The 18,253-nt window shown below is 35.8% G+C and overlaps 2 protein-coding genes across 4 annotated transcripts in view; one reads left to right on the top strand and one right to left on the bottom strand.

Moving 5' to 3' along the window:
• LOC123306506 (protein Wnt-4-like) overlaps positions 1-16,375 on the top strand; it is a 51,192-nt gene extending 34,817 nt beyond the window's left edge. For 2 of the 3 annotated variants that reach the window (XM_044888546.1, XM_044888547.1), the window contains exons 2-6: positions 10,950-11,085; positions 12,685-12,805; positions 13,193-13,458; positions 14,452-14,714; positions 14,804-16,375. In XM_044888546.1, coding sequence (XP_044744481.1) covers positions 10,950-11,085; positions 12,685-12,805; positions 13,193-13,458; positions 14,452-14,714; positions 14,804-15,005 — 988 coding nt within the window. In that variant the 3' untranslated portion in view covers positions 15,006-16,375. Of the gene's footprint in view, positions 1-8,227; positions 8,266-10,949; positions 11,086-12,684; positions 12,806-13,192; positions 13,459-14,451; positions 14,715-14,803 lie in introns of those variants that run through there. The other variant, XM_044888548.1, reaches the window with a different exon arrangement.
• Positions 16,376-16,446: 71 nt separating this feature from the next.
• LOC123306505 (nuclear pore glycoprotein p62) lies at positions 16,447-18,193 on the bottom strand. The gene is made up of 7 exons (XM_044888545.1): positions 18,016-18,193; positions 17,793-17,963; positions 17,543-17,737; positions 17,395-17,479; positions 16,964-17,317; positions 16,796-16,907; positions 16,447-16,711 (listed from the first exon to the last, which is right to left on the bottom strand). Exons 1-7 carry the CDS (start codon positions 18,080-18,082, stop codon positions 16,568-16,570), a joined length of 1,128 nt encoding a protein of 375 aa, XP_044744480.1. The 5' UTR covers positions 18,083-18,193; the 3' UTR covers positions 16,447-16,567.
• Between the last annotated feature and the right edge of the window lie 60 nt (positions 18,194-18,253).

Genomic DNA, 18,253 nt, shown 5'->3' on the forward strand with positions numbered 1-18,253 from the left:
AAAGATAAAAATTAAGTGTTCAATTTTAATTCAAAACTCCATTATTTTCCGATTGGTATATTCCCAGTAAAATTCTGTTGGCCCAAGACTATTGTCGATTGATTCTGTTGAATCTCTTCCTTCCCAGTCCTCCGAAAAGTTTGGGAAGCGAAGAAGAATCAAGAAAGTAAATTCATCCACTTCTGTGGACGCAGGGGTTGGGGAAAGCGATTGAATTTGTCCAGATAGGGAAGGCCAGACAAACGTTTATGAGTCCAGACCCCCGACTTTATGATGGCTGGCTAGATTTGATTGCTAATACTGGCATTTATTGCATGGCGTATAAATCTTAACCCCAGCTATAGCTACCGGTTTTCGGCTCATGAATTGATGGCAGTCTCAAGTCAGACGTATGCTGAGGATCTGTCCTGGTTTATGTCTTTCAATATCAGAGGATATTGAATATTTGGCTTATTTGGTGGGCGCCATAGAACGTAAACACAAGAAGTAAACCTCTGGTTGGTTATGGACTATAATTACCTTCGGAATGTAGTACAAAAAAATGTAAATGTAGCTACTCCATTTTTCTGGTATTGATTTCGATGCAGCATCCTTCAGATGAGACTTCGTTTTTATTCGTAAAACCAATCATATCGTTATCAGCCATAAAAAATATCAAACCATAGATAAACTAATTTGTCTATGTGTCAAACGACAATGGATCAATTCAGGAACGTTTGCCAACCTTGTGAATAATAGTAAAAACTCTTTCAATGGCAACGTATTTTTTTAATTATATTTGTGCCTTTCGGTAGCTTTCATCATTCTACAATCCTTGGAATGTCCCCGGGTCTCGAATCCAAATGATATAAAAGAAAATTTATATTGAATTTTCAAGGTGAGTTTTGACATTATTCAGGCGTTTTTTTTCTGTTTCATGCATTATATTTATGGTTTCATCCATAGATTTATAATTTATATTTTATTAGATTAGACTATGGTTCCATCACAGAACGCCTCAGCTACTAATGTGTTCTGTGATGAAATCATAACGATATAGGAAAAAGCATAGACATAGAGACATATGTCTATGGAAAAAAGTGTTTCTTCTGACCTCAAGAATCTAGTGTTAAAATATTCTTGCGAGTCACTGGAAGGTGTAGTCGAATTTTGTGTTCTGTGAAGATTCATCACATAAATGAAAAACTTCATTCCGAAAATCATCTAATTCGCATAAATGGTTTGGGAGATATAGGTACCTGAAAATTACTTTTTTTGGATCTGTATCCTGCCTTTATCGTTTCAACCGAGCTGAATTGGAAGAAATGGCAAAGAAAAAAGTGTCTTTGGACCTCAGGAATCTTCTGAATCTATTATACATATATACAAATCAAAGACTCACCCTATTCTCATGTGTTTCATTCAATTCTGAAGATTTGTTTCACAGAAAAACAACACTACTCATGCCTCAGATTATCATGAAACCGGAAATCCCGCAGCGTTTCTTCTTCGATTCCGCAAATCGAAAAGAAAATAAACGAAGGGAGAAACGGTCGAATCTTCGCATAAAATCCATCATAAAACCCATACGAACTTGATGAGCTTCCATCAGAGGATAGATCTAACAAAGTAGGAGTTTAAGACCGGGAACGAGTGATGAGTAACAGCAGTATTAGGAACATAAAGCAACTGCACATATCCAGAATGAGGTACCTAATGGCTCACAGAATGTGCCATTAACTAAGTATCTGCTCTTTCCCAATTCGGCCCATAAAATTGTTTAGTGTAGATTGGTATTTGGTAGTGGATCGTATCTTTTTATAGCATCAATAAAATGCTCAGTGCGCCTTTCGCGATTAAAACGGTGTTAATAAAACGGAGGTATTATGAAGCTGAACTGTGCGAATGCCACATTGGCATTCTTTTTTGGCGCGTTTGCATCAATAAATAAAGAAATTTCGCTTAATTAAGTTGCGACGCTGTCAAATATTCGCGGGAGGCCTATAGATGATTTTCGCTGTATCTGTGGTCGATTCGCCAAATGAACATTTCCCAACTGCTTTTTTAACCAAAGAGACATGTTTCCCTGTCAGAAACGATGTAAGTATTACAAGACAGCTCATCATTTCCAAGGATGCATCGATAATTCTTCGATATTTTCAATTATTGTCAATTTAAATCGAACTTTTACGTTCAAACGAGGCAGTCTCGTCAATAATTTTCTTCTTGGGCTTATTTCGGTGAGAATCAGATTTTTTCGGAACTTCTGAGTGCTTACCCTTGTTAATCAGCATAAAACCATGTTGATAACCCCTGCTGACCTTCTTTTCGTTATATTATATATTTAGACCAAAACAGGGTGAGCGTTTCGAACTAGAAAATAAACAGTCTTTTCCATCACTAGCACCTTAAATTTAGAAACGTAAACAGCTGAGACATGCGATAAACATATTAAACTCAGGAATCTCCCACGAACGCATTTTCCTATAGCAATTATTGCATTTGTACAGTTGACGAGCAACATATGCTCCTTATTACTTTTTACGTGGCGGAATAGATAGATGTTCCTCAAAAACTCAATTTATAAATAATAATCCGTAACTCCGTTCATTTTCCAGATTTATTTAGATCTTGACGGATGTGAGAGCTGCATCGATACGTCGAAAATAAATGTGAAGTGAATTGTACACTTGAGGCTCGTTGCATCCTGAACTAATTCAGAATTGAATCAGTTACCGAATATGAGTAGTTCATTCAAGAATAGGAATGATCGACATCTTGGGTGCCTATGGAAACACAAAATCTTTACTTATGGGCTATTACCATATTTACCATAGGCACCCGAGGTGTCAGTCATTCTTGAATGGCTATATCTGTATCGATAACGGTTCAGAACTGATTTTGAATCAACAGTTCTGAATTGTAGGAACAAACAGAAATTCATCTTTCAACATGTCAATCGAAATTAGATTAGTACAAAAATTTAAATACATTAGCTTGCATGAATCGTCATGTATTTTGCTTTCACAATAAATTCCTACTATTTTATAATTCATGAAAGATCTTCCTAGAAGCTCCATTCCATACTTTTGAAAAAAGTGTACTAAAAAAATTATAGACTTTGGACCATGGTTTTATAGATACAAAATGGCGAATGCGCCCTGATGTTAACCTAGGTATATGCTTGGAAGAATACTACAAATTCAAGATATTGGAATAATAAAAATGGTACTTTTGACTGGCACTTGTTTCCGCTTTAGAAAAAAAAGGAAATAAGTGCGAGAGCGTTATTGTAACTGAAACAAACTGAAATAGTATTGATTGATCATTGATTTCATTTCCATATAAATGAATAAACCATAGTTGACAAACGCAGAACAATATAATACCAACAAAATCAAGGACGGGTAGGTACAGCTATTTTTCATGGGGGGGGGGAATATCTCCTCAGATAACCATTCGAAATAAAGTTCACATGACCATAGATCGTAAGGATTTCGATGAGGGGGTTGTTACCCCCATTACCCCTCCCCGTAAATCCGCCCTTGGACAAAGTTCCCTTCAGAATAAAGCTGAATCTGAGACACCACACATATGTAATGTGTTATGTTTTGAGGTTATTCTGTGGATTTTTTAAACAGAGTTGCATTCAGACAATAAAATTTTAATTTTGAATATCATATTAATCAAAAACGGTACGTTATACGAGTAAATAAGAAGAATACTTTCATTTTCCAAAATGATGAAACAATCGTGAGCATTCAACTCACTCTTGAAAGTTGGGTTTTTTGATTTCTGTTATTTTTATGGTATGTAATGGTCATACGAAGAAACTGGAAGATGTGGGTGAAATCTAGTGTCGAAAAAGATTCATCACATCAATGAAAAACTATATCTACCTCAAAAATCCTTCGATTCGATAAAACCTATAACTGAAATTTACATTTTCAACAACCTCTAACTTTCCAGCCAAGCCGAATTGGAAAAAATGGCAAAAAAAGTGATTCTTTTGACCTCAGGAATTTTGTGTACGTACAAGTCTCACCATGTATTATTCAATAAGAGGTTATTCATGCAGTTCATAGATGTTTATTAGAAATAATACTGTGTTGAGCAGTATACTGAAGACCTTTTCAGCTTACACTCATTAAATCAGCAGGATTTATTGTGACATGAATATTCTTGGAATTCGAATGCACGAAAGTGGAAATCTGTGGAACGTATCTGTTCAATTAGAAATGGAATAAACCTACTCGTGTGTTCTCTAGATAATTATAAAGTCATTCGGTTTCATTAGAAAAATTCTGTGAATATTTCCCCGAATGAGTTTCCTGAACCTATTTTTGTATATGTAGTTCTATTCACGTAATTTGAGTATGGATATTAATCAATGTAGAGGTGTATCATAAATAATTGTTGTGTGTTTGCACCTTATTATTCGAAAAAGCATCTCGTGGATAATGAATTAAAATAAAGAAAACACATTTTGAGATTCTCCCTACTCATTATGTTGCCCCAAAATAAATCATTAACTGAATCTGAAACATATCTGAATTTGCTATTCGTTATAACCATTCCTTCAACGTTGTCTACTTTGAGCAAGAAGTCTATATAACGTTCCTTAACCTCTAAGATGAAACAGATAGAAAGCCATTAACATTGACATCCTCCCATCTATACATCCTTGTGTTTGTACAATTATTATCATTCATTAGAAGAGTATGAATGCACCTACAGTTCAACAGTCAGTTCTTTCATAACAAGCTTGTCTTCATAAAAGTACACCTGAAGTATTGGCGAAGCTATAAACTGTTCTGAATAATATGAGGAGGAGGAAATTGTCGATTTCAAAATATCAAGCGAATTACTTTTAGAATGAGCAGAGTTCAATTCAAAATAGCACTTCCTTATTCTTTTTTTTGCATTCAGGCATTTTTGCAGCGTAAACAAATAGGAGCTAGCAAATGCAAAGCGTTTTAACATTAATGACGTTTCATGTATGTGCTAGCCTTACTCCTTACTCCGTTCTAGTTATAAAGACTTAAGAAAATTATTCCATGGCCAACGGACTGCTTTTATAAAACTGAATGGACTATATGTAGTTAAATTCATCCGAACCATAACATAGCTTGTTTTCGAGTTGTTTCGTTCCAAATAAAAATGCTCCAGCAAAACATCCGATTCACAGCGGAGTGCAGCGCAGAGCAGAAGGAGAAAAGAACGAGATGAAAGAGGATATTATCACTCATCGCATGCGATATATCTTCCACGTTGGGTATTAATATAGGGGTGCATTTATGAAATGCATTATATTGGACATACAATACCATAAGCGATATAGCGGCAGAATGGTGTGTAATAGAATTTCATAATTTGATTGGCATTACAAATATCAATGGAATGAACGCCGTTTGATGAAGATGAATGGGTCCTTATTAAATTTTTCCATCTGTTTAATGGGCAGGAAATATGGCTCAACTCCCTTTCACCCCATTTAACCTTTCGTTATGTTCTAAGATCAAATAACTTTTACAGCATGGATTTATTTCCCTATATTGAATCTACAACATTTCTTTCCGTAATTCTCTGTTCAAAAAGAAAACTTTCTTGACAACAAGCTCTCAAGGGAGCATTTTGAAAGTTCGCAAAGCTTCAACCTCCTATATTGGGCCTCATCTTCATTTTAAATAATGATTTGTTTTTTTGACCTCTTACGTGTTCTACGTTTTTCATGAAGTTTGAGTGTTTTTAGCCAACACCTTCCTTATACAGGGTGAGAGAAGTAGATTCTTAAGGTCAAAAGAAACACTTTATTCCTATATCTACCATTTTTTCCGATTCAACCCTGATAAAAAGATATAGTCATCATGTTATTTTGAAGAGACTTCAAAATGTATCTCGTGTTCGAAGAAGATTAATCAAATAAATGAAAAACTATATTCCGATATTCATTTGATTCGATAAAACCGTTTGTAAAATAGATATGAAAATAATATATTTTTATGATTTTTCAACAGCCTGTATCTTTTAAACCGAGCCGTTTCGGAAAAATTGGTAAGGGAAAAAAGTGTTTCTTTTGACCTCAAGAATCTACTGTTATATTATTTGCACGAGTCAAAGACTCACCCTGTAGATTCTAATGGAATCTTGTGGTGAATGAGAAATTACTTACGAATTATACAAAATCAAAGACAGAGGAATCTCGCAACTTATAGAGTCGATCGTAAAAGTTTTCCTTCATGGTCGAAGGCCAAATTTCCCGTCATGTAAACCTGCCCGGTCTAGACTCCGGCCAATATATCGAGAATTGGATTGTACGTAAGATTACCGAAGGAGCGGATAAAAAATCCCCCGAAATCGATCCCTCCTGTTTGGGACGATTGTAATTTGTGAGCACGGTTTGAATCGGAACGGTAAGCATGTTTTTATGCCCTTAAGGAATGAAATAGTTTAAGTCTGGCGGTCTGCACCGACTGCGAAGGGCGCACACAGTCTGAATCGTTACTTTTTACGACGTCCATAAAGTTGTACGGGAAATAATTCGATATCCGAAAACCCACCGGAGCCCCGCAACAAACGCTGGACAATAGCGCCAACACTGGAACAAATCACATATTGAAATCTGGGGAAATAAAATAGACCGGATCGCGTCTTCCAATTTCCCTGCCCTAGCCAGCCGCTCAATGGGCATAGCACGTGTTCCGGTGCCGCGCATATTTATCGTTTCTATAACACGATCATTGTCCCTTCAATCGATGTGATTTGTTTGGGGCTTATCGCGATATACTATTAGGTGTAGGGGGAAAGTTGTGTTTTTCTTCTGTGAGAAAAGAAAACCATCTTTTGAACGATTACATTGTTCGTTTGTCTACCTTGTAAATAATGGAAAAAGCTGCATTATATTTATGGTTTCATCCATAGACAAGGATTTATTATTAAACTATGGTTTAATCACAGAACACATTTTTAGTTTAGGCGTTCTGTGATCAAACCAAAGTTTAATGCATAAAGCCATATTTTCGCGATTAAGACGCGTGAAGCGTCTTTAAGCGGTGCTATTCGAGCGAATAAGTCATGACGTCAGTCTTTAAGACGCTTAAAGCGGAACCTGGCGGTCTGTGGGGAGCGCCTGTGTCATAGAGTCATCTTGTCTCTGGCCTGTGTCGTCTTAAGGGGAAAGCGGAAAGAGGTAATATAAAGAAGAAGGGAGAATATGTTGTTTATATCGAATTTGATTTGAATTCCTACTAGGGAACTGCATTATCATTTAGAATAAATAAATATTTTTCAAATAATAGCCAAAGAACAGAAATTGAAAAATTCACAATTCGATTCTCATTTGACAGCGAACAGATGACTCAACCATCAGCGATATTCTATTTTTGCGACAACAAAATTAATGACGTCACGCTTAAAGACGCTTTAAGACATCGATTAAGACGCTTAATCGCCAAAATATGGCTTAAATTACTTAGAACATAGAATATATTCTAAGATAAATTATTAGTCTATGGATGAAACCATAAATATAATGAAGGAAACACGAATAAAACGCCTGAATAATGTCAAAACATAGACTTATAATACATGGACTCACTGTCACGTGACTTTTCAGTAGATCGAGGGGTTGTATGCATTAGAGAGAGAAGGGCTTATGCGTTTTGATCGAACAAGAAAGAGATGAACTGATTCCTTGTGGGCAATGTCAAAATCATATGATGGATATTAACGCAGACGTTGCCCACAAGGTGTTCATACGTTGAGTATTATTCACATTATATTTATTCTTGAATGAAACTCACATAATTTTTATATTTTCCATTTCGAAGGAATGTTAAGGAATTCCTGTTTGCCTTCTCGGAAGCTTGTTGAACATTTATTATGGAAAATTTTTACAATTTTCGCAGACTTTGCCCACAAGGTGTTGATAAGTTGATTATTATTCTCATTACATCTATTTTTGACTAAAACTCACATATTTTTTGACATAATTGATTTCGAAGGAATGCTATGGAATTTCTGTGTGTCTTCTCGGAAGCTTGTTTAAAATTTATTGAAGAAAATTTTCGCATAAACTTGTGTTCTATAACCTTTTGACAGCTTGCCCACAAACTTTCCATCTTATTCAACCAACCGACTTCTCTCTCACATGCGGAGTCCATGTTATTTATAAGTCTATGTGTCAAAACTTACCTTGAAAATACAATATAAATTTTCTTTTATATCACTTGGATTTGAGAGCCAGGGACATTCCAAGGATTGTAAAATGATGAAAGCAACCGAAAGGTACAAATATAGTTTAAAAAAAAATACATTTCCATTGAAAGAGTTTTTTCTATTAGTTACAAGGTTCCTGAACTCGTCCATTCTGATTTGAGATTTGACAATATGGAGAGTAGAGAGAAGGAGAACGATCGCCGTACTAATATAACATAGACATAGAGACATGGACTGTGCCTTCCCTTTATATCTATGCATGAAATACGGTCAAAAAAAGTGACAGAGAGAAAAACACGTCGGGAATGCAGTTGTCTTTTTCTAGAATTTTGATTGGTCTACACTCACCTCTATGTGAACAAAAAAGAGAAAGGTAATGTCCCGACGAGCTTTTCTCTCTTTCTAATAAATAGCCAATTTCATGCTGGCATTGCTCAGTCCATGTCTCTATGTCTATGTAATATAATGTGTCCCCGAAAAAGGGGAACGTAGGCTAGGAGTCGCTGCGATCGCTACGTTTATCGATAAGGGGTGGGGATTTTAGCGTCAATTCTAAATTAACAGCCTTCATTTTATTTTAGGTTATGTGTCATCGTGGTTTTTCTGATGATTTTTCGACAAAAGGTAGCAATCTCAGATTTAAAACTTAGGTATTAGAGTAGATTCTGTATCCAATACTCAGCTGAGAACCGTTATCAACGATATATTATGTTATGCGTTATGCCAATAAAATTCTTCAAGAATATCTACTTTTGAACCATGCAGTTTTATTGGTTAGATATTCTTATTCAAAAGAGTTCACTTCTCACGAGGGATGACAATTTCGATTTCGTTCAAAAAATCTATGGTCTCAAAGCAGCGATCGTTCTCGTCTCTACTCTCCATATTTGACAATGAACTTCGTTCTATACAGGGAGCTGGTTAAATGACTTATTTTGATGAGTTGTACCTTCTGTCAAAAAAAAGCCTCACCTTTGAAAATACCCTGTATATTCGTTAGGACAATCCCCCTTGATCCCCCTACTGGCGTTTTCGTGAACCTTTACATTAATATTAATTTCGGTCAATAGTCCAAATCAGCGAAGCGAAATAATTAATTGGTAGACATTTCTAGTAACAAAGTTGTGACTAATTTTCGTTTATTAACCATAATGATAGGTTACATGCTATGATAATCGCCGAGACCGTAACCGTAAAAACATATGTTCCTGCTTCAAATTTTAATTGGTCTTCTAGGAAGCACTCAAAAATAAACAGGAGTTTCGTCGACATTTGCTTTCGCGTCCATAGCTTTTGACGCTTGAGAACTGTTCGGAAAAACCCTAGGAATACACCTGAAATGAATCATCTTTTCAGAAACTCAGTTTTACAGGAGTTAATTCACACTTTCAGAGAAAATGTACTTAGATATTCTATCTTTGGAGAGAACTACGCAAGCTTCTACGAACTTATTCATATTCCAAACGGTTTTTATGACGCAGTTCGAATTTTGTAATAATAAAACCTTAGGACAATCAATTACATGTTACCAGCTTTTACTTTTCTGTGCCAAAAAGTACTATTGGAAGAATCCCATAGATATCGATTTATTCTAACTCAAAGATACATTTGTACCTATTTCACTCTAATCGTTACATTTCTAACATATTAAATAGACTTCAATATTGACACTTTATCATGCCATCAACTCTAGGAGTCGAGCAGAAATTATACAGAGTACAGCTGTTGTGCATCCTATTTTTCCAAATTTAAACAGAATCACATAGCTGCTATACTTTATACATTCAAGAACACTCAACATAGGACTCTTTTACTTCAAGAGTGATCTCACCAACCCAACAACGCCATTCTCAAAAAAAAAAAAAAAATAAGAGTGAACCGAACCATCTGCCATGCCTTTTTCCAGCTAATTAAGCTACGCCATCTCGGCCAAGTCCCCTGATTAACCCCTTGAAGAAAACCACTCTGCTCCTCTTTCAACGTTGATTAGTTGAATAGCTCAAAGATGAATGCAAATGCGTATAATGGTTTCATTGTCCGCAAACAATGGACAAACAATGGCCGTGTTTGCAAGCCAATGGGGTATGAAGTAACCCTTGGAAATTTGCTGCCATTGGAGGCCTGAAGCCAATCCCGGTTCTGGTAGATTAATTAGTTTGCTGTTTCTGCATTTCTGCGTAATTCGATACCATGTTCCTTCTTTCAACCCGACCCGGAAATGCCGTGTAGGGCTTTATTCTCTCTATGATGCCAATAGGAATATGGATTCCCCTTTTTTCTGCATGTGAAGAGCTTCTCTTCGGTAAAGCACGCTTCATATTGATTATTTACGTTCAGTAGCATCCTTCAACTGCACAAATGTATACAGATTTTATGCAGAATGAGATTTCATTATGACGAAGTAGATCCTAGCAGACAGACAAGAAATATCCAAGCTCATCTAAGAGTATAATCAAATATAAAACTGAGCAAATCTCAAAGAAATTTATGACGTTATGATGAGCATAATAGAACATTCCTTCAATCTCAAAGGGCATATATTCATATGAAAGCTATCGGGAAGTCAAGCACCCTTAAAAGTATTAAAAATTAAGGGAGAGTTCGAAAATAGGGTTCTACGATTTTGCGTTTTTTTTTCATTAAAATCGTTATTCATAACTCGCCATCACCAGCATGCTTCCAATCAATCTGTACCCAAAACTGCTCAATATTGAATGTTGAATTTGTTGTGATATTGTTTGATATTTTTCCAGGCACTTAGGACTCACGAATTCAATGTTGAACTCCGTGGACTTAGCTTCTTCTAATTTTAGAGAAAGATGCAACAAGTTAGAGTACCTGATGGATCGCCAAAAAGAACTGTGTTCGCTGAACGACAAAATATTACCAGTGAGTACCTACTAATGCAATTCTTATTGCAGTGTTGATTCGCCCAAATACACTGCGCAAAAAAATTAACGCACATTCTGAAAATCTCAATTTTAATGAAAGTTAACTCTACATTGACTTTATAACTTATTTTTTATGTTCTCTCGGGAAGGTTTTGAACGAAACAAGACACATTAAATGGAAGAAAAATTCAGGATTTCACCGAATCTTATGTGAAAGAAGAGAAATGAACAATTTTTAAAATACTGAAATGCTGATAAGTGATTTAATGCTTAGTATTTTACCCTTGCGTTAATTACAGCTCGGCAACGACGGTTCATACTCAAAATGAGTGATCTTAAAATGTTCTGATCTAATCCTTCCCAGATTTCTCCGAGTTGCATTCCTAAGTCATTAAGAGTAGCTGAATGATTTTCCGAACTCAGCCTTCTATTGAGGTTGTCCCAAACCTGCTCAATCGGATTGAGATCTGGACTTCTTGCTGGCCATTCCATTCGAGAGACTTCAACCTCTTCAAGGAACTCCTGAACGATGCGCGCACGATAGGGTCTGGCATTATCGTCCATAAAAATGAAATTTTCACCAATGTATGGGGCAAATGGCACTACATGCTCTTCAAGAATGTTCCTTATATACTTATCAGCATTCATAGCTCCATTATCAACGACCACTAGGTCTGTGCGAGCAGTCAAAGATATTCCACCCCATACCATAATCGATCCTCCCCCGAAACCAGTAGTATTCAGGAAATTGCACTGAGCATATCTTTCATGTGGACGTCTGTATACAAGGGAACATCGATCACAATGGTAGAGGCAGAATCTAGAGTCATCTGTGAAGAGAACTCTTTCCCAATCGGCCTCTTCCCAATGGATATGCTCTCTCGCAAAATCCAAACGCGCCCTTCGATAGGCTGGGCTAAGAGCTGGGCCTCTTGCCGCGACACGAGGCCTTAAATCATATTCTCTGAGGCGATTTCTTATTGTCTGCGTGCTAATTTGCACCTCATGAGTTTGCTCAAGCTGAATTTGAAGGGGGCGAGCGGTTGCAAACCGTTGTCTCAACGAAGAAACTTTCAAGTAACGTTCTTGAATGGCAGTTGTTACCCGTGGTCTACCCTGTCCTGGTCTTCGGACATTCATACTTGTCTCCTTGAATCGCTGCAACATTTTGGTCACACTTGTATGGGAAACTCCAAACCTTTCTTCAATTCTTGTGTATGTCCACCCTTCTTCTCGCAAAAATACCGCTTGGGCACATTCCTCTTGGGTCAAATTGCGTGTTTCGCGTTGCATAGCGATCGAGTGTAGAAAATCAAACGAAAGAAAAACTATTGATCAAGAGAACAACTGATTTTAGAATGGAGCCAATAGGTATATTCAAAATCTGATAATATCATCTTTTTTTATTCCTGTTGGGAAAAAACATCTGTATTGAAGAAAACCGTTGGAAGTGGAACATATGCATGCATAATTCTGATAAAAATAATTATCATTGAGAACACCTTCAGTTGTAGAATAAATTTGAGATTTCCATAATGTGCGTTAATTTTTTTGCGCAGTGTAGTTTTGATGCTATACTAAATTTACATTTCGTCAGGTCCTAGGAGGGGGAGCCAAATTAGCAATAGACGAATGTCAATATCAATTTAGAAACAGCCGATGGAACTGCACATCTTTCCCAGAAAAGAATTCCACCTTTGGAGCAGTAGTATCTATAAGTAAGTGTCTTGGATATCAATTGCACACATTTGTAAGGATCAGAAGTGATTTCTAGTCAATATTTTCGCCTGAACTTGAGCTGAGAAGATTTTGAACCCTACTTAATCTAGTGGCATTTAAAGATTTTCACCTTATTTTTCTTTTGATGATGTCAATGTGCTCCAGTTGAGGTGGTCAGCAGATTGTGTATTTTCTGTTCTAAAATCCCAAGTTTGGTGAGATAAATCAGCCTACACGGTACACACGAACCAATTTAGTGTACTGTAGGTTGTACAGAAAGTCGTAATACTGACTGTATTTGTATTTGCAAATATGATAGCCAGTTTCCAACTCTTACAAATTTTTCAACTTATATTAGCGGATTTTAACATGTTTTTTCATCTTAGAGAGTCGAGAGGCAGCCTACTTATCAGCCATATCTGCTGCCAGTGTGGCATTCACAGTCACAAGGGCATGTTCAAAGGGAGAATTGCCGCAGTGCTCATGTGACAACAAAATACGACAGAAAAAATCGCACAAATGGAAGTGGGGAGGATGCTCGGAAGACATCAAATATGGCGAGAGATTTAGCAGGGAATTCTTGGATGTCCGCGAAGATCCAAACACAGCCACTGGTCTGATGAATCTGCACAACAACGAAGCTGGAAGAAGGGTAAGTTGACAATATAGGTTATATTGTTTTAGAGCAGTTGCTTCATTAATGAATGTTGAATTGATGTGGCCGATACTTGATGAAAATCAATATTTGTACGAGTCAGAGACTCATGACTACTGATTATGTTATTATTCAGTTTTATGAAGTATGTTCCGTTTGAGATACCAGAATATTCGGTAACAATGTACCAAACCTACCAAAACTCGAATTCCGATTTTCATGCATCAATCTTGAGCGAAATTGGTAAATAAATTCTGCGCCATGCTTTACATCCCACGTATGTTTAGAATACTTTCCGTAGCAAATATTTGCAAGCTATTGTTCTGGGCATCGTTAAATAATTTGATTCAAGTCAGTCAAGTCAAGTTTATGCCATAGTTTATAAACATGCCGAGCTGCATCAACTGAACATTTTGTCTTGAAAAACTTTCGATCATGATTTCAATAATAAACAAGAAGATACCGGATTTTGCACACCCAATTTCAAAAATTCATTTATTGCACTTGCCGCGAAACGTTTGCCCGTTCCTACAAATAAAAATGATGTATAAGTATCGTTGATGGATGTTATGGTGATAGATCAAGGCAGATGAAAGATGACCCGAATTTTGCACATAAACACGACATTTTAGCGTAAATATAACAAAGGCTTCGGATTGAAATGTTTGACAGACTTGAGTAGTCGAATTCTAAACTAGACAACGAAAATATCCCATTTAACAAGCCGATACGAAGTGTTTACGGTGTACAATTTCATTTGATAAACAGGAAATCACTCTTTAAGATAGGACTGATTTTTTTCGACCAGTTGTCAGTTAAAAGGATTCTTGATGAAAATAATCGAATTCATTTAGTTAGAGCTTTTTCTTTTTTTTAAGATTTAGTGAGGAAAACTAATGAATAAGTAATATGTAATTCAAAGCCCTCTGCTATCCCTCAATCATTTATGCGTCTGCAAACCAGGCCTTAGAATTCCGACCCTTTTTTCAGGCTGTTAGATCGAGGATGCAGAGGACGTGCAAGTGTCACGGTGTGTCTGGCTCTTGTAGCATGCAGATATGCTGGAGAAGACTCCCATCCTTTCGCCAGGTGGCCGAGGGACTCTTCCAGCGTTACGAAGGGGCTTCCCATGTGAAATTCGTGGAGCGACGGCGAAAAAAATTACGGGCAGTCAGTCCTGACTTGAAAAAACCGAACAAGACAGATCTGGTGTATCTGGACGATTCTCCAGATTACTGCGAGAAAAATGAAACGTAGGTCACTAAATAAAATGAGTTTTGTGGATTTTGTTTGACTGAGACAACCTGAGATAGTTTTTATAATCTTCATTGTATTCCTGCAGGCTGAATGTCCTAGGTACACGAGGGAGGGTGTGCAATCGTACAAGTCAAGGAATCGACGGTTGCCGATTGCTGTGCTGTGGAAGAGGTTACCAAACGAGAGTACGAGAAGTAGAAGAAAAATGCAAATGCAATTTCGTATGGTGTTGCAACGTAGTCTGCGAAATATGCAGATACAGAAAGGAAGAACATGTTTGCAATTAGATCTATACGAAAGTATTGAATTCCTTTAGACTGAAAGCTTTATTGTTGTAAATATAGCCTATGAGATGGGCGATGACAAACTTGTTTGCATTTAATTTATTACTCAATGCTTAGAACTCCATCGTCATACAATGTCATATATTATTCAAATCATTAGAACGTAAGGTTTTGTAACGAAATTGCTAGAATATCCGTTTGACATTGGACTCAAAAGTACCAAACTCAGTACAAAATCGAATGATAGCAGTTTTCGAAGTGCGCATTTTAAATAAATAATCATCCAAGTTGATACCCTTCATATCGTTGAACCAAAGCTCTATAACCTTTGGTCAAAACATTTATATTTCTTCACACCTACATGAAATACCTAACATTCTTTATTCTAAATCAGTCAATGATAATCAATAGTGTGTAAATAAACTGAGAGCATGCATTCTTATAAAACAAAAATTACCTCTGGAATCAATCAATTACCCAGTTTTCACATTATAGAGACAAATGTTTTTATATCTGGATAAAAAGCGGAATACCTATGTTTCACGCGAAAGTATCCATCAGATCTATCTATCTTTGCGCGAAATACACTGTGTAATTGTGGCCAATGCAAATGCAAATCACTTTTGTGCTATAAATATTGGCCATATTATACCTATTCGAAGTATTTTATGAAAATCAAAAATTTCATATGTACCCTTTTCATTCCATTTCCATCATCAACATTCTTGAGTCTTCAAACATTATGAAGAAAAACCCCTATAAATCACGAGCATCTTATTATATAGATAATGAAACTCTATATCATTTTAACCAACAATACTCAACTCAAAACTGCCAAATAAAACTTATATTCTGTCCAGCTCATTATACATAATATATTAGATGGAGTATAGATCAACTCGAAAAATCACTGAAAATTCATCAAGTGTTCTGTATATAAGTGATTGAAGGTGTTAAGCAACAATAATCTCACTTTTCTTGGCATTTCATTACCAAAATATTGACGATATCCCGACTATTCAACTTCCTGCTCTTAGAACAAATATGTTTAAATAAATTCCTTCAAATACCTTAAACTTCTTTAGCAAATCATGCTCCTTAATTTTCTCATAAGTTGTATGTCACCTTGCACCTTGTTGTATATTAATCATGTGTCTGCACTTTAGATAATTAGACTTATTTGTAAAATTATTACCTTATAGTCGAATAAGTGAAAAAATTATATGTAATTGTAAATAGTCTTTTTAACAGAGTACCTTCCAAAAACTGATGTGTACTTAATAGTTCATAAGATGTGTGTAAATAGTTAATTTGAATTATTTATTATTGAATTTTTTGTTTTAATAAACAAAATAAATCTTATGTAACTAAAATATTAGTTTGTTTTTTCCCCTAGGCCCTTCTATATTTTTGAGATAAAATCAATATTCAAATCAAAAGACCATTCAAAATTGATTAGTTTATTTGACAAAAAACATACAAAATTCCTAAAAATCATTATTTCTCAAAAATACTATTAATTGTTTTCTGCGAAAGTAATGATAATTCATGTCGAAAATGAACTATTACAGATCAATAGCATTATTTCTTCTATTCATATCTTGCATTTTGGATATTTGTTCGAGATATGAACTAATCTGAGCAGTATTTCGATCAATCCATTGCAGTGAATTCATATGAGCATTCAATATTCTGCTGATTTGGGTTACCTAAAATGAGATATTACAAAATTACATGTTGTGAGATCGCCATAATATCCCCATCAAGGTGATAATGTAACTGAATATACTTACAGGATCATTAGCATCTTCTTCTTTATTTGATTCATTCAAATGTTCAATAATTCCTTTCAAATCTTCAGACATTTGCTTCATTTGTGAGTCCATACTTTCAGCTAACTGATATCTACAATTAGAAAAATTCTGAATATGAATAATAAGAGGCTTTGAAATTAAATTTACATTCTATTCCTTTCTTGATCTGTTGACTGGGGAATACTAGCTAATTCTTTCTCCAATGGAACTACCAATTCTTCCAATTCTTTTTGCTGTGCTAAAACAAAGTCAAGTTCTTGATCGAGCTGGTGTTGTTGCTGTTTCACCCTTTCTATACTATTATTCAGTACTTTAATCTTATCTCCATTTTGAATCAATAAGCTATCCCAAGCATTCAATTGTTTTGTTTGATTAATAAAATGCTTTCCTTGTTCTTCCAGATCGAGTGTCCATTTGTTTATTTGGTCTTCTAGTTGATTGTATGTGAGATTACCAGAAGTAACACTTTGGGCTGTAGTAGTAGCTGTAGCTACGACATTCCTAATAAATTAAATAGAGTGGGTGGATTATTAAAATAGTTTGAAAAGTCCCTATATATTAAATAATCAAGAACTCACTTTGAAGGGGCAGTTGAAGCTGCAGTTGTTTGAGCTGATGTGCTCTGTGGGAATTTTGGAGCGGCAGTGGAAAGTGTACTGGATCCTTCAAAGAGAAGAAAATAAGCATAAGAAAAACGAAAACTAATTTATTCAACTATTCACTTACCTATTGAATATGTCGGAGCAGCACTTCCTAGTTGAAAGCCTGTAGATGATGCTGTTGAGCTACTGCCCAATTGAAAGCCTGTGTTAGACGCAGAAGAGCTAACAATGGGATTTTGAGATAATGATGTAGTTGTAGAAGATCCACCAAGTGAAAACTGTGGTGTGGATGTATTAGTAGTACTAGAAGGAACTGGACCTTAGAAAAGCACAATTAGTTAATAATATAGACCCCAACTAGTACCACTGCTTACCAGCAAATCCAAAAGTGTTTGGTGCTGTTGTTGTACTACTGCCAAATGTTAAACCTGTAGATGGTGCAGCTGAGGATGTAGGAAATGAAAAATTTTGTGTTGATGCCCCAAATAGCGATGGTTTGGAAGTTTGTGTTTTATCACCACTTCCTCCGAATGAAAATCCGCCAGCTAAAATTTTTGATTTAGAGAGAATGTACAAGAATATATATGATATTCTTACCAGATGTGGCGGTCGTGGTAGAAGTGAGCGTGAAAGTTGAGGCAGGCTTTGACCCTAAATTGAACATTTTTGTTTTCTATCAAAATTAAATTGAAAATTTTATTTTAAATGTTAACAAGCTTTGTATTTTTCAGTAGAAAAACTAGGTTGGAAAATTTGACACTGGAGTAACCATAGAGTTTACACAGAATTTAGAAAAGGAAGTATTCAAGAATATTCTAGATTAAATTAAGTTTTT

The sequence above is a fragment of the Coccinella septempunctata genome, chromosome 2, assembly GCF_907165205.1.
Source record: "Coccinella septempunctata chromosome 2, icCocSept1.1, whole genome shotgun sequence".
NCBI classification, from domain to species: domain Eukaryota; kingdom Metazoa; phylum Arthropoda; class Insecta; order Coleoptera; family Coccinellidae; genus Coccinella; species Coccinella septempunctata.

Excerpts from the sequence above, each read along its gene's own strand:
- LOC123306505 (XM_044888545.1), bottom strand. The coding sequence starts at position 18,082 with ATGTTCAATTTAGGGTCAAAGCCTGCCTCAACTTTCACGCTCACTTCT. Across the intron at positions 17,480-17,542 it reads TGCTCCGACATATTCAATAG|GATCCAGTACACTTTCCACT; the intron begins GTAAGTGAATAG and ends TTCTCTTTGAAG. Across the intron at positions 16,712-16,795 it reads AAGAAGATGCTAATGATCCT|GTAACCCAAATCAGCAGAAT; the intron begins GTAAGTATATTC and ends ATCTCATTTTAG.